This window comes from Grus americana, chromosome 3 (assembly GCF_028858705.1).
Source record: "Grus americana isolate bGruAme1 chromosome 3, bGruAme1.mat, whole genome shotgun sequence".
Classification (NCBI taxonomy): Eukaryota; Metazoa; Chordata; class Aves; order Gruiformes; family Gruidae; genus Grus; species Grus americana.
Genome location: NC_072854.1, coordinates 90,580,772 through 90,596,391, shown reverse-complemented (window position 1 = coordinate 90,596,391; position 15,620 = coordinate 90,580,772). Strand labels below are relative to the sequence as shown.

Sequence of the window (15,620 nt, the reverse complement as noted above, 5' to 3'; positions counted from 1 at the left end):
AATACACTTTTTTTAAGCAAAGGCTGTGTCCATTTTTCAGCAAAGGAGGAACTTGTTTGTAACTTTTAATAAAGATCTAACTGTTCTCGTGCCAGAAACCGTCTATTCTGGTGTACTGTCATCTTTCCTCCCTACTGCTGTCAGGCATTACAGTAGTGTTATATAGAATAAATTACGTCAAACGTGTGTGTGTGTGTGTATATACATATATGAGGTATATTCTCTGAGAGATGTAGTTCTTCCTCAGAAAAGCCACAAAGAGAAGGGGACAGTCAAGTGCAACCCTTTAATAATTTTATATGCAGTATTTCATTGTTAGGTTAGTTATGATACTCATAAACATACATGCCTCTTTATGACCCATTTAATATATTCTGTATTCCAACTGGAACACCCTGCTGAAGTAGAATAATCTATTGGAAACATCCTGTACTTTTTCTATTGCTGGCAGACTTGAGTTTACCTACCATATACCACATATTTGCATTTTGCTTATGGTAAATTGTACAATAGTATATATACACAAGCAGTAAAAAAAAAAAGACAAGTTTTCTGTATCAGAAAAAGTCTCATTCAAGCTTATCACAAAACATATGATAAGTAAACATACTATAAATAAATATTCAAAATAAACATTTATATATGGCAAAAAATTAATTAGAATTTAGGAATTAGAGGTGGTCATTTCTGAAGAATGTAAACAACAAATACTTAAAATAAAACAAAGAATTTCAGAGGAAAAGTTCTTAAGACCATCTTATTAATTGCAAACATGTAAGCATTTTCAGCTTCCTCCTACCTAAAGGTAGAGACTGGATGGTATTGTGTTACACAAATAGAAATCTCAAGGAAAAAACACAACACAAAACAAGATGTGATGTATTCAGGTAACTCAGTGCAGTCTTTTACTGGCAATCATTGCAAACATAATTCTTTCCTGTTACTTAGATGTCCTTAGATGCCTGTAAGGAGAAAAAGAAATATTGTCTAGTCTTATCTAGATACCTGTAAACTGAAACCATAGACATTCAGCTGCTCTAATCGCTAACAGCTCTTTTCGCAGTATTAGAAATAGCCAACTTTTTTTTTTTTTTTAAAACACCAGCAAAGTGATCTTTTGCTGAAATTTGTTTTTCAACTATTCTTATTCAGTTGCAAATCTCAAGACCATTTTTAGTTATTTGGTGAAGGGGACGGGAGTATGAAGAGAAGACAGACAAGTTCAGTCTCGTGTCCTGAATTTGATCAGAACGTCTCAGATAACATCTTGGGACACCTATTGTTTTCCCTTCTTACAAAAAAACCCAAACCAAACCAACAAACTCTTTCCTAAGAATAACTTCCCTATAGAGTGAAACCTTGACTGATACCCAGTAGTTTCTGTTGAAAAATTACTTGGCAGGAAATACACATTCTTCCAGTAGCTGAGCCTGACCCAGCAACCATAGAGTATATGATGGTAAGTACATTAGAAATATGACACACAGGCAAAGTGTTTAAACTTTAGCTATCCCAAAGAAAGGCAATCACATATAAAGTCGTCTGTTTTCAATATATGTATTTTCTTGAAACACATCCAATCCCGTTCTTCACATGTTCCTGGAAAGGTCTCTATACATCAGGGAAAAACAAACAAACTCCCTATCATTCTCTGTTAATGATTGATCTGCTCACCAAAGAGGAAAATAAGCATCGTCAGCAACAATTGGCTTGAAATCAGTTCGTTTTCCAGTAAAAATGAAAACACACTAAATATTCCATGCCTGACTGTATGACATATTCAAATAGAAGCTCATCAAGCTGCCCTGAAGACTCAGTTCTTCTTTATCAAAAAGGAAGGAATTGACAAAAATACAATTATTTTCTCAATCATATAGCAATATTGTGTCCGGTACACAACCAATTAAGAAACCAAACCAAAAATAAAATTTGTATTCAGCTGAATGGAGTTTTATGGTCTGTGCTGGTCAGTCGCACCAAACAGGTTGAGGGACAGAGACTGGACAACAACAGATCTGCTGCTGCTTCACAGAAGAGCAACTACAACTAAACATGGACTCGGGATACTAAAAACCTTGCCCAACAAACCCATGGACTGTAGAAACAAAATGACAGTGTAACACGTACACCCTTTAATCTGTTAATAGCCTTCAATTACTTAAATGAGGATAATCAGCTGCAAGTTCTAATGGTACCAGTCTTGCACTGGAGGCAATTTTCTTGCAGATCTTCAGGAGGAGGGAGCACACTGCTGCCAGAAGAACAGATGCACTTTGCTTTCAGCTGCCCTCTTTTACTTGAGATATTCTAACCTGGGCCAGAGGGAGAGGACTGACAGACAAATCAATTCCTCCTAAATGATTAATTTTCGTCAGCCACTGCCTACTTCCTGCTACCATTTTGTCCAGGGGAGAGAATGTGAGAGGCCAGGAGTCTGCTGGGCTTCTGGCCATTCATCCAACCCTCAGCCTACACCTTCAGCGGAGAACTAGAGGGAAGGCAGCAGATTTCAGACCAGAGGAATTGTCCTGCCAAAGTGCAGCTTGAGAGCTCCTGAAATAGTTTAAAGATTGCACTATAACTTGGCATTTTATAACTTTTAAGTGTCTGAACTTGCAACATTATTAATGACCTTTGTTTGCATGCATTTTACACAGGGGAAAATGGAATAAAGCAGGAGATGAAGTGTTCTGCAGTAGAATCATTTACTGCATGATTCTATTTCTAGGCAACTTCAATGTCTGCACAGATTTACATGTGGAAAAATGGGCAGGTATAGCACAGCAATGTGCGTAACAGCTACAAACAATAATATTTATGTCGTTTAAAATCTAGTTCAGACATGGTAGGTCATATTGCTTACAAAAACATCTCCACATCTGTTAAAACACCCAAGTCTTATCACAAAACCACAGTGCTATAATTTACAATATTCAGACAGACAGGAATACTGTGAAGAAACTGGGTAACTGCAAAAACAAATGGAAATATTGAAAAGAGCCAATATCATATCATCATAGAACTCTCCATATACTGATCCAAATGATTATTTGAATCAATGATCCTTAAATCAGTTTGGAAAGTTCAGAAGCCAAATATATTCCTCAATTCATAACTATAACTGGAACAGGAACTAAATGAGTTGAGTTAGGCCAGCAAACAGTTCTCTGGTTAGAGAGCCCACACTATTGCAAAGTTTGTCTCCAGTACAATAGTTTCCAATCAACTGATTTTTTACATACTAGAGTCCCAAAATTTCCTACCTCTGAACATTTAGAAACCACGTATCATTACCATATTAAATATCTTTTTAATAATCCAAGCCTCCCTGTAACTTACTGGAGAGCTAGGCCCTTGGCATGATGGAAAAATCAGAAAAAGCAGTTCTCGCTCCTTACCACAGCATCACAGTTACAAACTGATTTCAAAGTATGAACATTTTCATTTTTGGAATTAGTTCTCATTTTTGTAAATGATACAATCTTTTAATCTAAAAAAAGAAAAATAGTATTTTCCTTCATTAATTACGCAATAGCCCATTCTTTTCTATTTTATCTTTTCCACAACCATTACTTTTCTTCACTCTTTCTAAATTTATCTCACAAAGATTTGTCACCAGTTTAGTGACCTTTTTACAATTTCCTTCATCCCACTTTCTGTGAATCCATACTCTCTAGGTCAATGATTACAAATCTCCATGTCTCATAATTCACCAGTTTTGTTGCAGAAACTGATCTGCTGAAATCTTACTCTTAACCAGCGTTCAAGACACAAATTGCCTAAAACATATTCCTTGATTATCCCTGGTGTTGACCTACATGATAAAAGTAAAATGCTTCCAATGTCATGTCTTCAGACTCTACCCTGATTTGGGTATACAACCACTTTCTTGCCTCTCCTTCAAAATTTGAGAGTAATTCTTTTCAGCTTCTATCAGACTTCCCACTGAAAATCTGCTTTGACAATAAATGCATTGGCTTCTATTAAAATCACAGCTTGTATGCTGACTTGAGGAGGTAAAATATTTTTTTTGTCTCAGGAGAAAAGAAAAGCCTTACTGACAGACTGTTTATTCTTTATTGAGTGAGTATATAAGGACAAAAGCAAGGACCACTAATTATTGGGATTTACTAAGTTGGCTTTGACTTATTACCTATTCCAACTTTTGCAAGTATTAGAGCCCCACTATTTTCATGTTCTTTCACTTTAAATACTTTTAAAACTAAAATCAGTCTCCAGTCTCTCATTTCCTGCAATGGTTAAAGCAGCACTAAATATCTTCTAATGGCAGAATTTTTCAGAACAATGCTGGATCACTTTCAAACTGTTAAAAAACACACAGACACAAACACTTCTATCAATAAGATTTGTCTCATTGTTATTGTACTATTTCCCAGCAACTGCTTTTGCACATCTTAGCTTCATTTCACTAAATAAGAAGGCCCTATCTACTACAGTAGGTAGTACGGGGACAGTTCACCATGGCCCTGGAACTTCTTCAACTACAATAACCTACGCACTTAGTGCCTTCTTGTCATGCAGAAAAACTCATTTGGCAGGCTTTGCAGGGGAAGATTGGCAGTATATTCCTCAGAGAAAACTGTGGAAGGACAAAGAGAACTGCTTTATTTTATTTAACTGTTTTAATTGCTTACCTGTAATAAACTCATCACCACTACTGAATTAAAACTGCAAAACTATCATCATCAGAGCATTTTATATTTGCTCTGCATATGTTCTTATTGTTCTTGAAAACTATTAAAATCTGAAAAGAATGCAAAATCCATTCTGTCTTAATTTGGCTCTTAAAAAGCCATTTTATGGAGTAAATAGTTTCTGTATTTTTAATAGAAGGAAATGGAAGTGCGATTAGCAAATATAGCAAATGTACATTATTATATCAATTAAATAAAATTATAGACCTTGAAACCAGAAAGACAACTATTTAAAATGTGTTCTGCATTTACAATTTGCTCCTTTCTTACAGATATCTTAGAAACACATAGGTTCCGATTACACTGTTTTACAAGACATTAAAATTAGGACATCTCCGTGTTTCAGGCCTAATTTTATAAAGCAAACAATAAAAACACGCCTTCTTGTCTTATCAGCTCCCAAGGAGTTTCTCAACTCTGATTAAACTAGGTATTGGCCTATGAAAGAAAACACGCCTTTGCACCTGCGTGGCAGCTGTTGAAGGCTGGTTTACCACTTCAACATACTCTCATTCCAGGTACTGCGCCAATGATTTTCACTTGATCATCCATCCAATTGTCTTTAAACCTCAGCATCAAAACATGTCCTTGCCAGTATATTAATTTAGATTACTGATTATAAGTGTAGGTTTAAAAAATTTTGTAATAAAATATCTACACATTAATCAGTGTACCCGTTTTTCTCTACCCTGGCTTATGTCATAACTGCGTTATCACTTGGACTTTTAAACTTCATTGTTCTACCGGTAGTGACTGCATCATTAACAGAGATATTGAATGTATAAAGATATTAACATTTTTAAGTATTCAGCATTAAACAATTCAGCTAAATTACCAATTTTAAACAATTATTCTTCACTTCCTATTTTATAAAAAAATAGATTTATCACTTGTTCTTAAACTTATTTCAGAAAGTGAGCATTTCTAAAAATTACACTTGTTTTACTGACTACCTTTAGTAGGCCTTTATCTATGAGGTTTTTCAGTCTAATTCTCTGGTGTACCAGTTAAAGTTGTTTCTTTTTTCTACTTGACATGGTGGAAAACTAGAAAGGTACTGTTTATACAACATTTCCCGGCCCTTTTTCTTTGTGATATTCTGGTAATTCATTCTTCCCCACTCCATTACTACCTTGTTCTCAGGCAAACAAATTAATTCTTCACTTTAAACTTATTCCCTAAGTATCCCCTACATGTTTAAGCAAGATCATAATCCAAAGTTATTCACATTGTAATGACTTCAAATTTCAAAATTATTCAGGAAGAGACTACCTCTTGATTTTAAGGTACTGGTTTCACCTACACAATCACTTTGATGGCAGGAAAACAGGAAGGCCAAAAATCTGTAAGGCATCTACACAAAAGAACTTGAAGTACTAGACTACCCCTAAGACCTACTTTTTGCATAACTCCAGGTGAACTTTTAAGATGCAAGATGATGCTGATAGTTGTAAGGGGAAGTATGCTGGGGCAGAAGTTATTGATTAGGGTGCTGGAATGGTGCATGTCTATTTTTTCTAAAATGAGTCATGTAGTAGATTCTTAATGTGAACATTTTTGTTATATTAGGCCCTGCAAATGTGTATTTCACTTTGAAAACAATACTAGTCAACTAAGAAACAAATATTCACTTAGGTTTTCGGTGTCGTTTTACTAAAAAAAGCTTCAATTTCTTTATAATAGGGCTTTTGCAGCTGGGTGGGGAAGGAAAGCACACAAGAGGAAATGAGTCCAACAATCCCAAATGAAACATAAAGCATTTCAATATCAAAATTAGCACAAAAGAGGTCAAGGTCATAAGTAGAAGATAACTGGATTCATGAATGTCTGACGTAATACTTCCTTTTCATTTGAAACTGAGCGCCAAGCAGTATACCAGGCAATTTAGAGCATCTCCTATGCAATTGCCATTTGGAATGTTTTGCTGTAGTCAAACACTACCACCTAAAGAAGCATGGTAAAACAAATGAGGCCTCTAATAGCGCACCAGCATTAGTGACTTTCAAAACGATGAGCTTACTGTTCCTGACAAATATTGAGCCCAAAGTTACTGAGTGCCAGTGCTTAGGATATAGGTTTCAATAAAGCCTGTAAATGACTGAAGCCTCAGGACAAATCCACATACAGAAGACACAAAATCTTCAGAAAAGTACTAGCTGTATTTTTTTTTATCTTTATGCCATCTACATTTATTTTTTACTTATTTTAATGTTACTTATTTGAAATATAATTTTATAGTTATTACATTATCCTTATCAAGCAAGCGTACCCTCTTGAATGTTTGTTTTCAAAGAAAAAGCTGTTTCACCTGTCAGTTATGCAGAACTTCCCCTAAAGTCTCTAGAAGCAGCTAGATTTACAAGCTTACTTGTGAAGGATGGATTTAAAAGCAGACCACTCATTTTCTGTTCCAAAGCAAGAATACTGATATAATCCATCAATTCACCATGACAACACTACATTTAAAATTAGTTCAAATAGAGGCTAGATCATTTGGTGTTTTGGGAAAGAACATCCCCATTTCCATACATGCATCCTGCCCCCTTTTCGGTATGCTTGCAGCTTTGTTTGCAGTGCAGCATCATAGTCTCTCTCTCACTCTGCACTCTCAAATGCCAAATAAATCTGGCTGACCTTAGCTTTAACCTGTGTCTTTATACAACTCTGGAAGAGGAGAGGAAGTCATAGTCTCTCTCCCAAAGAGATCTGCATTGAAGGTTCCCCCCTCCCTATCAGATGACTCATCATTTTTGTCACAGCTCAATATAGCTGCATACATCTGCCCTAAACCAGTAGACACATCTCATGCAATCCTATGTGTGGAGATTCAGGCATGGAGGACAACTGCATCTTGTATAGATGCAAGTCCCCTGTTTGTAGCTAGTTAGTTTTGATACTATCATTGGTGAACAGTAGTTATAAAACACTTCACACAGGGTACAAAACCCACAGAGGAATTGCATACATTTCAAAATAGTAAGCCTGCATTAAGTTCCAAACTGTTGTGGTTACACTGCTTTTATAGTTCTCAAATCAGCTTGCTCAGGGGGAAGGCACAACTGCAGTCAATGCTGAAAAATAGATTCAATGACTTTGTGCATCAGCTTTGCTTTCTGTTTTTCAATAAAGGAGGAAGTAAGGACAAGGATGGAGAAAGAAATAAAAAGTAGAAAAGCTATCACTGTTAAATTAGAGTTTAATTACAATATAGGAGGAACAGACAACTGCCTTAACAGATAAGGGAGAGTCTGGTTTGTAGTACCTGGCATATGCATTGGACAGTGAGAGTCAAAAAAAATCTGTCTACCAGTACTGAGCTACTTCAGAACATGTTTGTTAGCTCACCTTGGGATACCTATCTCCAGATTTGCAATAATATTGATGACATACAGCTATAAGGCTTCATCTATTCAATTAGCAATAGGCAGGAATAGTGTGTCCTCCAAGCCTTGCATCTGATCTGATTACATGCGGAACTTAATTATTTTAATTGTTTAGTTCATTGAAGTCCAGATTATAATGCTTTTACCTTCCAGGACAAAGCTTAGGCAGAGACATGTGAATGTCATGTCCTGGAATTTGTTGATAAGATTCAATGGGAAACATTTGGAAAAAATGGGAGGCTTAGTATTTTTGGCTGCTTTTAGAAAGCGCACTGACATGAGAAGTGGGACAGCTCAGGTATTGAACATAATTCTCAAATGAGCACAAAGGTTTGTACTTTAAAAGTACTAACTGAGAAAATATGAATAAACTTTAGCACAGAAAGAATGGTTTCATTCTTTTCCCCACACCATCTATAGTGCTGATCCAAACTGGCAAATACAACAGTGCAGTAGAAAACTTCTAGGCAGAAATCATTACCTGGAAAATTATTCTGTATTTTTGCCAGTGGTATAAAAACACTTCAGTTATTCCTGAATACCTCTTGGCAGACTGGATCTCTGATTTTTATTTTCCCAACAAAACCCATAATTGCATAGTGGAAGAAAAACAGAGGGAGCCAAGCACCACCATGTTAATTATTTTGAAGTGTGCTAATAAGTTCAGTGTATCCCCAGAATCACTTGTGTCGTGTAACATCTTCTGTCAAATCTGTTGTCTGCTTAAGCCAAATGAAATACATTCTGGAAATGTGTGTGTCTTGAGACTGAAATCCTAACTATCACCAGGAGGTCACTCTTGTGATTGCTTTCTGAAGTAATAAGGTTTATTTCTATGTTTCTGGAGACCTTGTGATCTTGCGTAGAATTCATTAAGGAAAGGTTTTATAAGACACCTGGCTTTTCTCCTCTTTTTACACCTTTTTTGGAACATGTGTTCTAATAATAAATGCAATTCATAATAGTTGAGAACTATTGGGATATCAGTGCAGAATCTCTACAGGATAGAAGACGTCTGTCTTTCACTTATTACCCTCCTGAAGGAAGTGAGTTAAATCTCTCAGCTCACAAGTGCATCTCACAGATCCCAGTAACATTCTGTTAAAACTTGCAACTTCATGTGAAACAAATTTATTAGAGATTAATTTTTCTCCTCCTTCCTCCCCTCTCCCATTCCATACACAACTAAAAGCAACTGTTACAATCTTATTTAGTGTACTCCTAGGGTACAAGAGAGGATTAAAGAATAGGAACTCCTAGTAGAGTGGTCTAACAGTTTAGCTGAACAGACAATTGCTGTCACTCCCTTGGTCATACTAAAAGTCTCTCTATATTGCTCCAACCATGGTCTTGAGAGGCCTGATCAGAAAGACATATGATTTGAGAAGCAAAAGAAGCGGGAAGAATCTGTTAGCCTCAAACCTCTCTAGATCAGCCTAGTGGGAGGAAGACTGCTCCCCTGTCCTTTTTGAACTCTTCCTTCAAACGTTGAATTTGTCCAATGTAGAACAACCGCCAAATAAAGCAAAGCACAGGGAGCAAGTTGGCAAGGCGGTGACAGTTTAGTTTTGAAAATAAAAATGATACATGTCTATGATAAATGACATAACTTTCTTGCATAACCATTTAAAGACCATCAATGCAAAAATAATGAAACAGCAAAGGTGCATTCAGGCTCATAGAGCTCAAGACACCAGTTCTGTTAGATCTATACCAGCCTTTTCTTTCTACAGATGTACAAAACCTCTTTTCAGATTTGAAAGAACTGAACACCAACTAGCAAGTTTCTATAGTAAGAACAATTTAAACAACAACAACAAAATATTTCCCTTTTTCATACACACAGAAAAACATTAGTTGCTGGAGAAAATGACACTCTGAAGTATTATTTAAGTGAAAATTACAGGGCAGTTGACACAGAATTCCCAACCACATGCATCTGCGTATGACTAAGGATATAAAACAAGATCTCATGTGACCTTTCAATCTTTGACATAATGATTAGCCTATAATATTGCTAGTCTGCTCCCAGCTCTCCCAAAGTCTTATTAAAAACACCATTTCAAGACACATTTCTCTCCCCCTAACAGGCAAATTCCTTTGCTGCCAAGAAAAGCAAGCAAGCGAGAACTGCATGAAATACCACGTATGTCGTACTGCCTGTTCGAAAAACCAAGCGATTAGCTTACAGGCATGCTATCACCAGGTGCGGGGAGCAGCAGAAAATACAATCAGAAAGGGGGCACATAACAAGCTGATAAAAGCTGCAAGTGTTAGAGGTAGCCAGCGTAAGCGCACAGATCAAGCTGCAGGAAAGCAGCTGTAACGAGTCCCAGTAGGATAAAGCCGAGCAGGCTACTGGTGTACCAGGCACAGGGCAGCTTCACGTCTTTCGCTGCCAGCATAATCCAGCAGTAACGATGGTCTCGCTTCTACCCCACCATCCTTTGTACAACGCGTTTGTACAAAGCATATTCATTCATTTTGCTTCATTCTTAAAAATATTTTAGAAGCCACTGAAATGGAAGAGTACACTTATTTCATATATCAAGAAACTACAGTGGGATGCTATCCTTTATGTGCTTTAAACCGGTTTGTTTGTTTTTCTTAATTCACCTCTCCCTTTTCTCTTTTTTCCTAGCTCCTAGACCACTCAAAATTCCTTTTTTCTCCCCTCATCCTATTACTTGAGCTCTGGCTGCACTTTCAGCAGTAATTTGTGGTTTAACAGCTTATTCCAACACATTTTCCACTATTAATAGTTTCTGAATTACTTTCTTACAATAGAAGGTAGGTGAAGATCCCAAAACTGATGTAGAAATGGCAGGTTTCTGGTTATGTGGAGGGGGATTTATCAAAAAACTACCTGTCTTTTCCTGTTTTTTCCCTCCCCCACTCTCCTTTCCACCCTAGCACTTCTCACCCTTCCTCACCTACATCCATACGGAAAAAACCCAAACACCCAGCCTTAAAAAAATCATACTGTATCCAGAGACACATTTTGGTTGGCAATACCTTGATCCGGACTTCAATATATGTTATACTGGTCATGATTAAATATTCTAGTGGAATGTAAAATAGCTGTTTTAGCTCTCAAATACTGTTTCCTTTTCTTAGAAAAATGGTTGAAAAAAGTACTGGCTTTAAAAATCTTTAACCTTATTTTTCTGGATCCAAACATCATTTAGGCAAAAACTGGACAGAGACAACCAGTCGCATCCAGAAAAAGTTAAGAAAAAAAATCTCTCCTCCTCACTTCCAGTTAGCTACTAGCTGAAGTATGTTCCAGAGTACCCAGAATGATCATTTTAAAACCTGTTCCAAAGACTACATTATCTGTAGTTCAGATTTTCAAAGTAATCAGAAAAAGGTTTTGAAAATGATCATTCTCCAATTGTTTTTGAAGCTTTCCAATTCGAAAAAAATACTTACAAAATCATTTCATAAAGACTGTTTAATGTAAAGTAGGAATATATTTAATACTTGGAGCGTGGCAGCTAAATTCAACCAATATACCCTCATTTCAAAAATAGCTGCAATTATTTTCAAGTAATTAGAATAAGTTAAACAAACATAGCCAAGCCCACAAAAAAAGGTAGCCAAAAAATGCTTTCTCTGACAAACCAACAACATAGCCTAGCTTGCTTTAAGGCTGAAAAGCAGCATAAGGCTGCACAGTGATATTAATCTAAAAAGGTGCTTATCAGCTGGTTAGAAGGATTTGCAGACCCAGCACAGCAGCAGGTAAGGGTGGAAATGGGGAAAGGAAGGAGAGTTACACTAGAAGAGGACAGGAGAGTTCCAGCATCAGTAAGTCAGAGCCTGTAACGGGTCATACACTCTTCTGACAACCCTAAAGTAAGTAACTTAGAGTATTTAATTTACAACTTCTTATTCAAGCTGTCTTACAAGAATTTTTATAATTACTTAAAAAAATTGATATTGCAAACAAAAGGAGGGAATCTAGTCATATTTACACCCACCTCCTCCCTTAATCTTCAGTATCTAATCTTTCTATAGCAATCTGAACTAGTAAACTTGAAATTGTAAAACAAACAAACCCCACAAAAACCATTTGTATGAAAATTCTATGGCTTCTAAAGCCATTTTCTACTGATAAATAGCTGCAGAACTTGCTAGCTCCTTTCCATCTCCATGAAGATGATATATCAAAACCTCTTGTGTTATGTATGAAAACATCATTCACCCTATGTTTTCTGATTCCTTCTTAGAACTGCTAGAAACCATGATATTAAAAAATTCTCATCTGATGGAACTCAGGAATGAAAACCTTAAATGGAAAGTTATTCAAGTTATTTGATTAATTCAGCACACATCAATCCTTAAACAACTTTGAACTATTTTTGGAAACTGAGCTTGATACCATATCAAATCAACACAAATATGTAATTATATTCAAATGTCTAGAAAACTTAATGAAAGAAGACATAAACATACTAAGATGAAAGATAATATTTAAAACCACAGATTCTGTGTCTACTGTGAAGTCACCTCCCAAAATCTCGCAGTGCATACTGATCAAATCCTTCATATTACTGCAGTTGCAGCACATGATGAAGTCAGATAAACGTACTTGCAATGATAAACCCTTCATGAAGATTTCCATCGTGGGACGGTCAAACTGTATAGTAAAACAATTTCCAGTACTCAGGTTTAATCAAGCTAGACAAAAATGTTGGAGCCACTCCAACTGTTTTATGGCTTAGGGCATCAAGGATCCTAAAATCACTTTGCAAATGCCATCAGATGCTGCATCTCCCAGACCTGGAATCCTGACTTCCTTGACACTCTCCTGACCCCAGGAAATGCCACTCTGGCAACTCTATGTCCTCCTCAGCAAAAGAAAAATGCAGCAGCACATCCAAGCTGCGCTCCTTCAAAGATCCATGCATCAATAATGATTGTAAATAAAACATCAGCTTTTCAGGATTTAATTACACAGCACCATAATAGTAAGTTTTATACATGCCTCGCTGTTTTAGTCAGAAGGATTGCTGCCTGATGGACATACAGAAATGCCTGCTATTCATGTGTGACAAGAAGACTTAACAGCATAAAGATGACTCTAGTATGAAAGGAAAAAATATCTTTATATAGCCTATAGCCTACAGACCTTCTTTTGAAAAAATATTTTCTAAATAAATCCTATTAGCTAATATTTCAGAATTTTAAAATTTCTTTTTTGTATTTGACAACTGATCTCTGTTTGGAGCAAGATTATTTAATCACTGCCTCAAACAAAAATACTAATCAGTAAGTATCACATCAAAAATGGTAAATCAAAAGTGCTGCTTTATTCAGAAATGTGTTTTCTTGTTCTCAGAACAGCAATGACTGTTTACAAATATCAATGTTTTCCACTGATGATTTACTTGAGTAAAATACTATTACAAATATGATAGCAGCGGCAGCTTTACATTCACGAACTTCTACATAAAAAGCTCATCAGATCAGAAGTCAGAAACTAGAGGTAAGAAAACAGATTTTAATTTCAATCTTCAAAAACTTGTCATGTTTTTGAAAGAAAGTGACCATTTATTACTTGTACATTTAAGAGTTTATCTCAAGACTGGCAGACATAGAAGGATTTGTGGTTTATGCATCTAAGTTAGAGACATAATTAGAAAATTATCTTTGTATAATTTGCAGAAAGGAACTGCAGAAGCTCCTAATTCCTGCCTGTTTCATTTGATATATAAAGGACCCCTATTTATAATAAGGCAGCTCAGACTTCTTACCTGAGTCTGCTTCATTGCCCGTTCCACTCTGCGAGTACTTCCTTTCTCAAGCTTGGTCCGAAGGAGTAAGGCTGACGTCTGAATGGCCCAGAACTTTGGCTGAGAGAGCAAGCACTGCAGAGAAAAAGAACATTTTTTCATTAATTCATTGTAAAAGACACTGAAGACAGTAAAATTTTAAACAGTGTTCTCAAGCATGAATGCTGTTTCCTATTCTGAAAGTCAAATATATGGTTATAGCACTTATTTGATGAATTGAAGGCTGTACAGATTACCTTACTCTATTTTCAATATAAAGGTGGCCATCAAAACTATTTTCTCCTTCTCAGCTACTGCAGCACTGTGTGTATGTGCACCCATATGGTGCATACAGCAAACTGCACAAATTAAAATGGCTACTCAGAATGAGAGAAAAATAAAGAATTGATACTGAGCAGTCTGGCTCAGCCTTCTCCACACCTGCAAACTGGATAGTTGTAGACAGCAGCAGGGATCCTGCTTCCTAAGGCTGAACAAAACCAGTTATCTCTTTGCCCTTCTTCATATGCAAGGTGCTCCGATGCCTGCATTAACAGTACCTCCACATTAAATAGGCTGAAATTGCTAAGAATCTGAAGAATATTAATTAATTTAGAATTTGCCATGACTTGAGAATAACAGCAAGAATTTTTGATGTGTAGTAGACGTAGAGGGAATACAGAATAATCTAGGTAAAAAGCTTTCCTAAAGATATGGTAGGTCATCACTTGGAACACCCTGCCCTGATGCCAGGAATTTGGTGCCAGTGTTCAACCACTGATTTTTAGGAAATAGGAGATATGTAGCCAATAAAACTTTGATATCCCTTAATGATGTACAGACTGCCTGGATTCTTTCCAGTATGGTTTCAGACACAGTATACGATTTTTCTGTTAGATATTCACTTTGAAAAGGGAGACAGCAGGAAAACTTCGTTGCTAATTTTATTGACTCTACAAATATGATCCAGCTTCTCTGAGAAAAAAAAATTGTCTACAGGTATTTGTAGACTGGAGAAAAAGCCCCAGTGGTTTTATTCTTTCCTGTCGAAGATCTCCCAAAGCATTATAAAGTATACTTTGCTGGTGGTTTGTGTGAAATGTCTGACAAAGTTCTGTCATATTGCAATCTATCTATTTTTCTTTTCCCTATTGTTTTCACAGGAAAGGAAACAGAAAGAAACAAGCTAAAACAAATTCTCTCCGAGCAAAACTACAATGGGTAGAGAGGCGACAGCAAACGAAAGCATAAATGAAAGTAGTATGAGTGCATGTACAGCCACCGAACACTTCAACATCAGCTGATCCTCCCTCTTGTGCCCAACAATCTCTGCACTGCTCCTTTCATGACTTCTACTCAGTATTACATTACAAAGTACCCAAAGGCTTCTATACCGTCCTCTATATGCTGAGGATCTGGAAGTATTAGGGAAATGCAACTGCAGCGTTCTATATTCTGTATACTTTCAAATGCCCTTTTACAAATTAATCCTTATCAGTACATCTCTGTCCTGTCTCATCACGGGAAGTTCAGTCTACTACCTATTTTTGTTTGGTCTCAAGACAAACCCTCCACTACAGGACACAAGCAAGACATTCCTGACAGAGGACCCTGGTTTCTGAATTTATTCTTCTGTAGCCATTCCAGGTGGTTGCTAGGAAAAAAACCCTTAAGGATTGTTAGGCAAACACTGGAACAATGCTAGCTCAAAAACTGCTTTTGTGAGAGAGGTGACCCTTTCCCCC

At 36.5% G+C, this 15,620-nt stretch overlaps 1 protein-coding gene across 1 annotated transcript in view; it reads right to left on the bottom strand.

Moving 5' to 3' along the window:
* The window catches only part of TTC27 (tetratricopeptide repeat domain 27), a 127,388-nt gene that overhangs the window by 42,313 nt on the left and 69,455 nt on the right, over positions 1-15,620 (bottom strand). Inside the window, exon 10 of the mRNA XM_054822388.1 lies at positions 13,858-13,971. Coding sequence (XP_054678363.1) covers positions 13,858-13,971 — 114 coding nt within the window. The remainder of the gene's footprint in view (positions 1-13,857; positions 13,972-15,620) is intronic.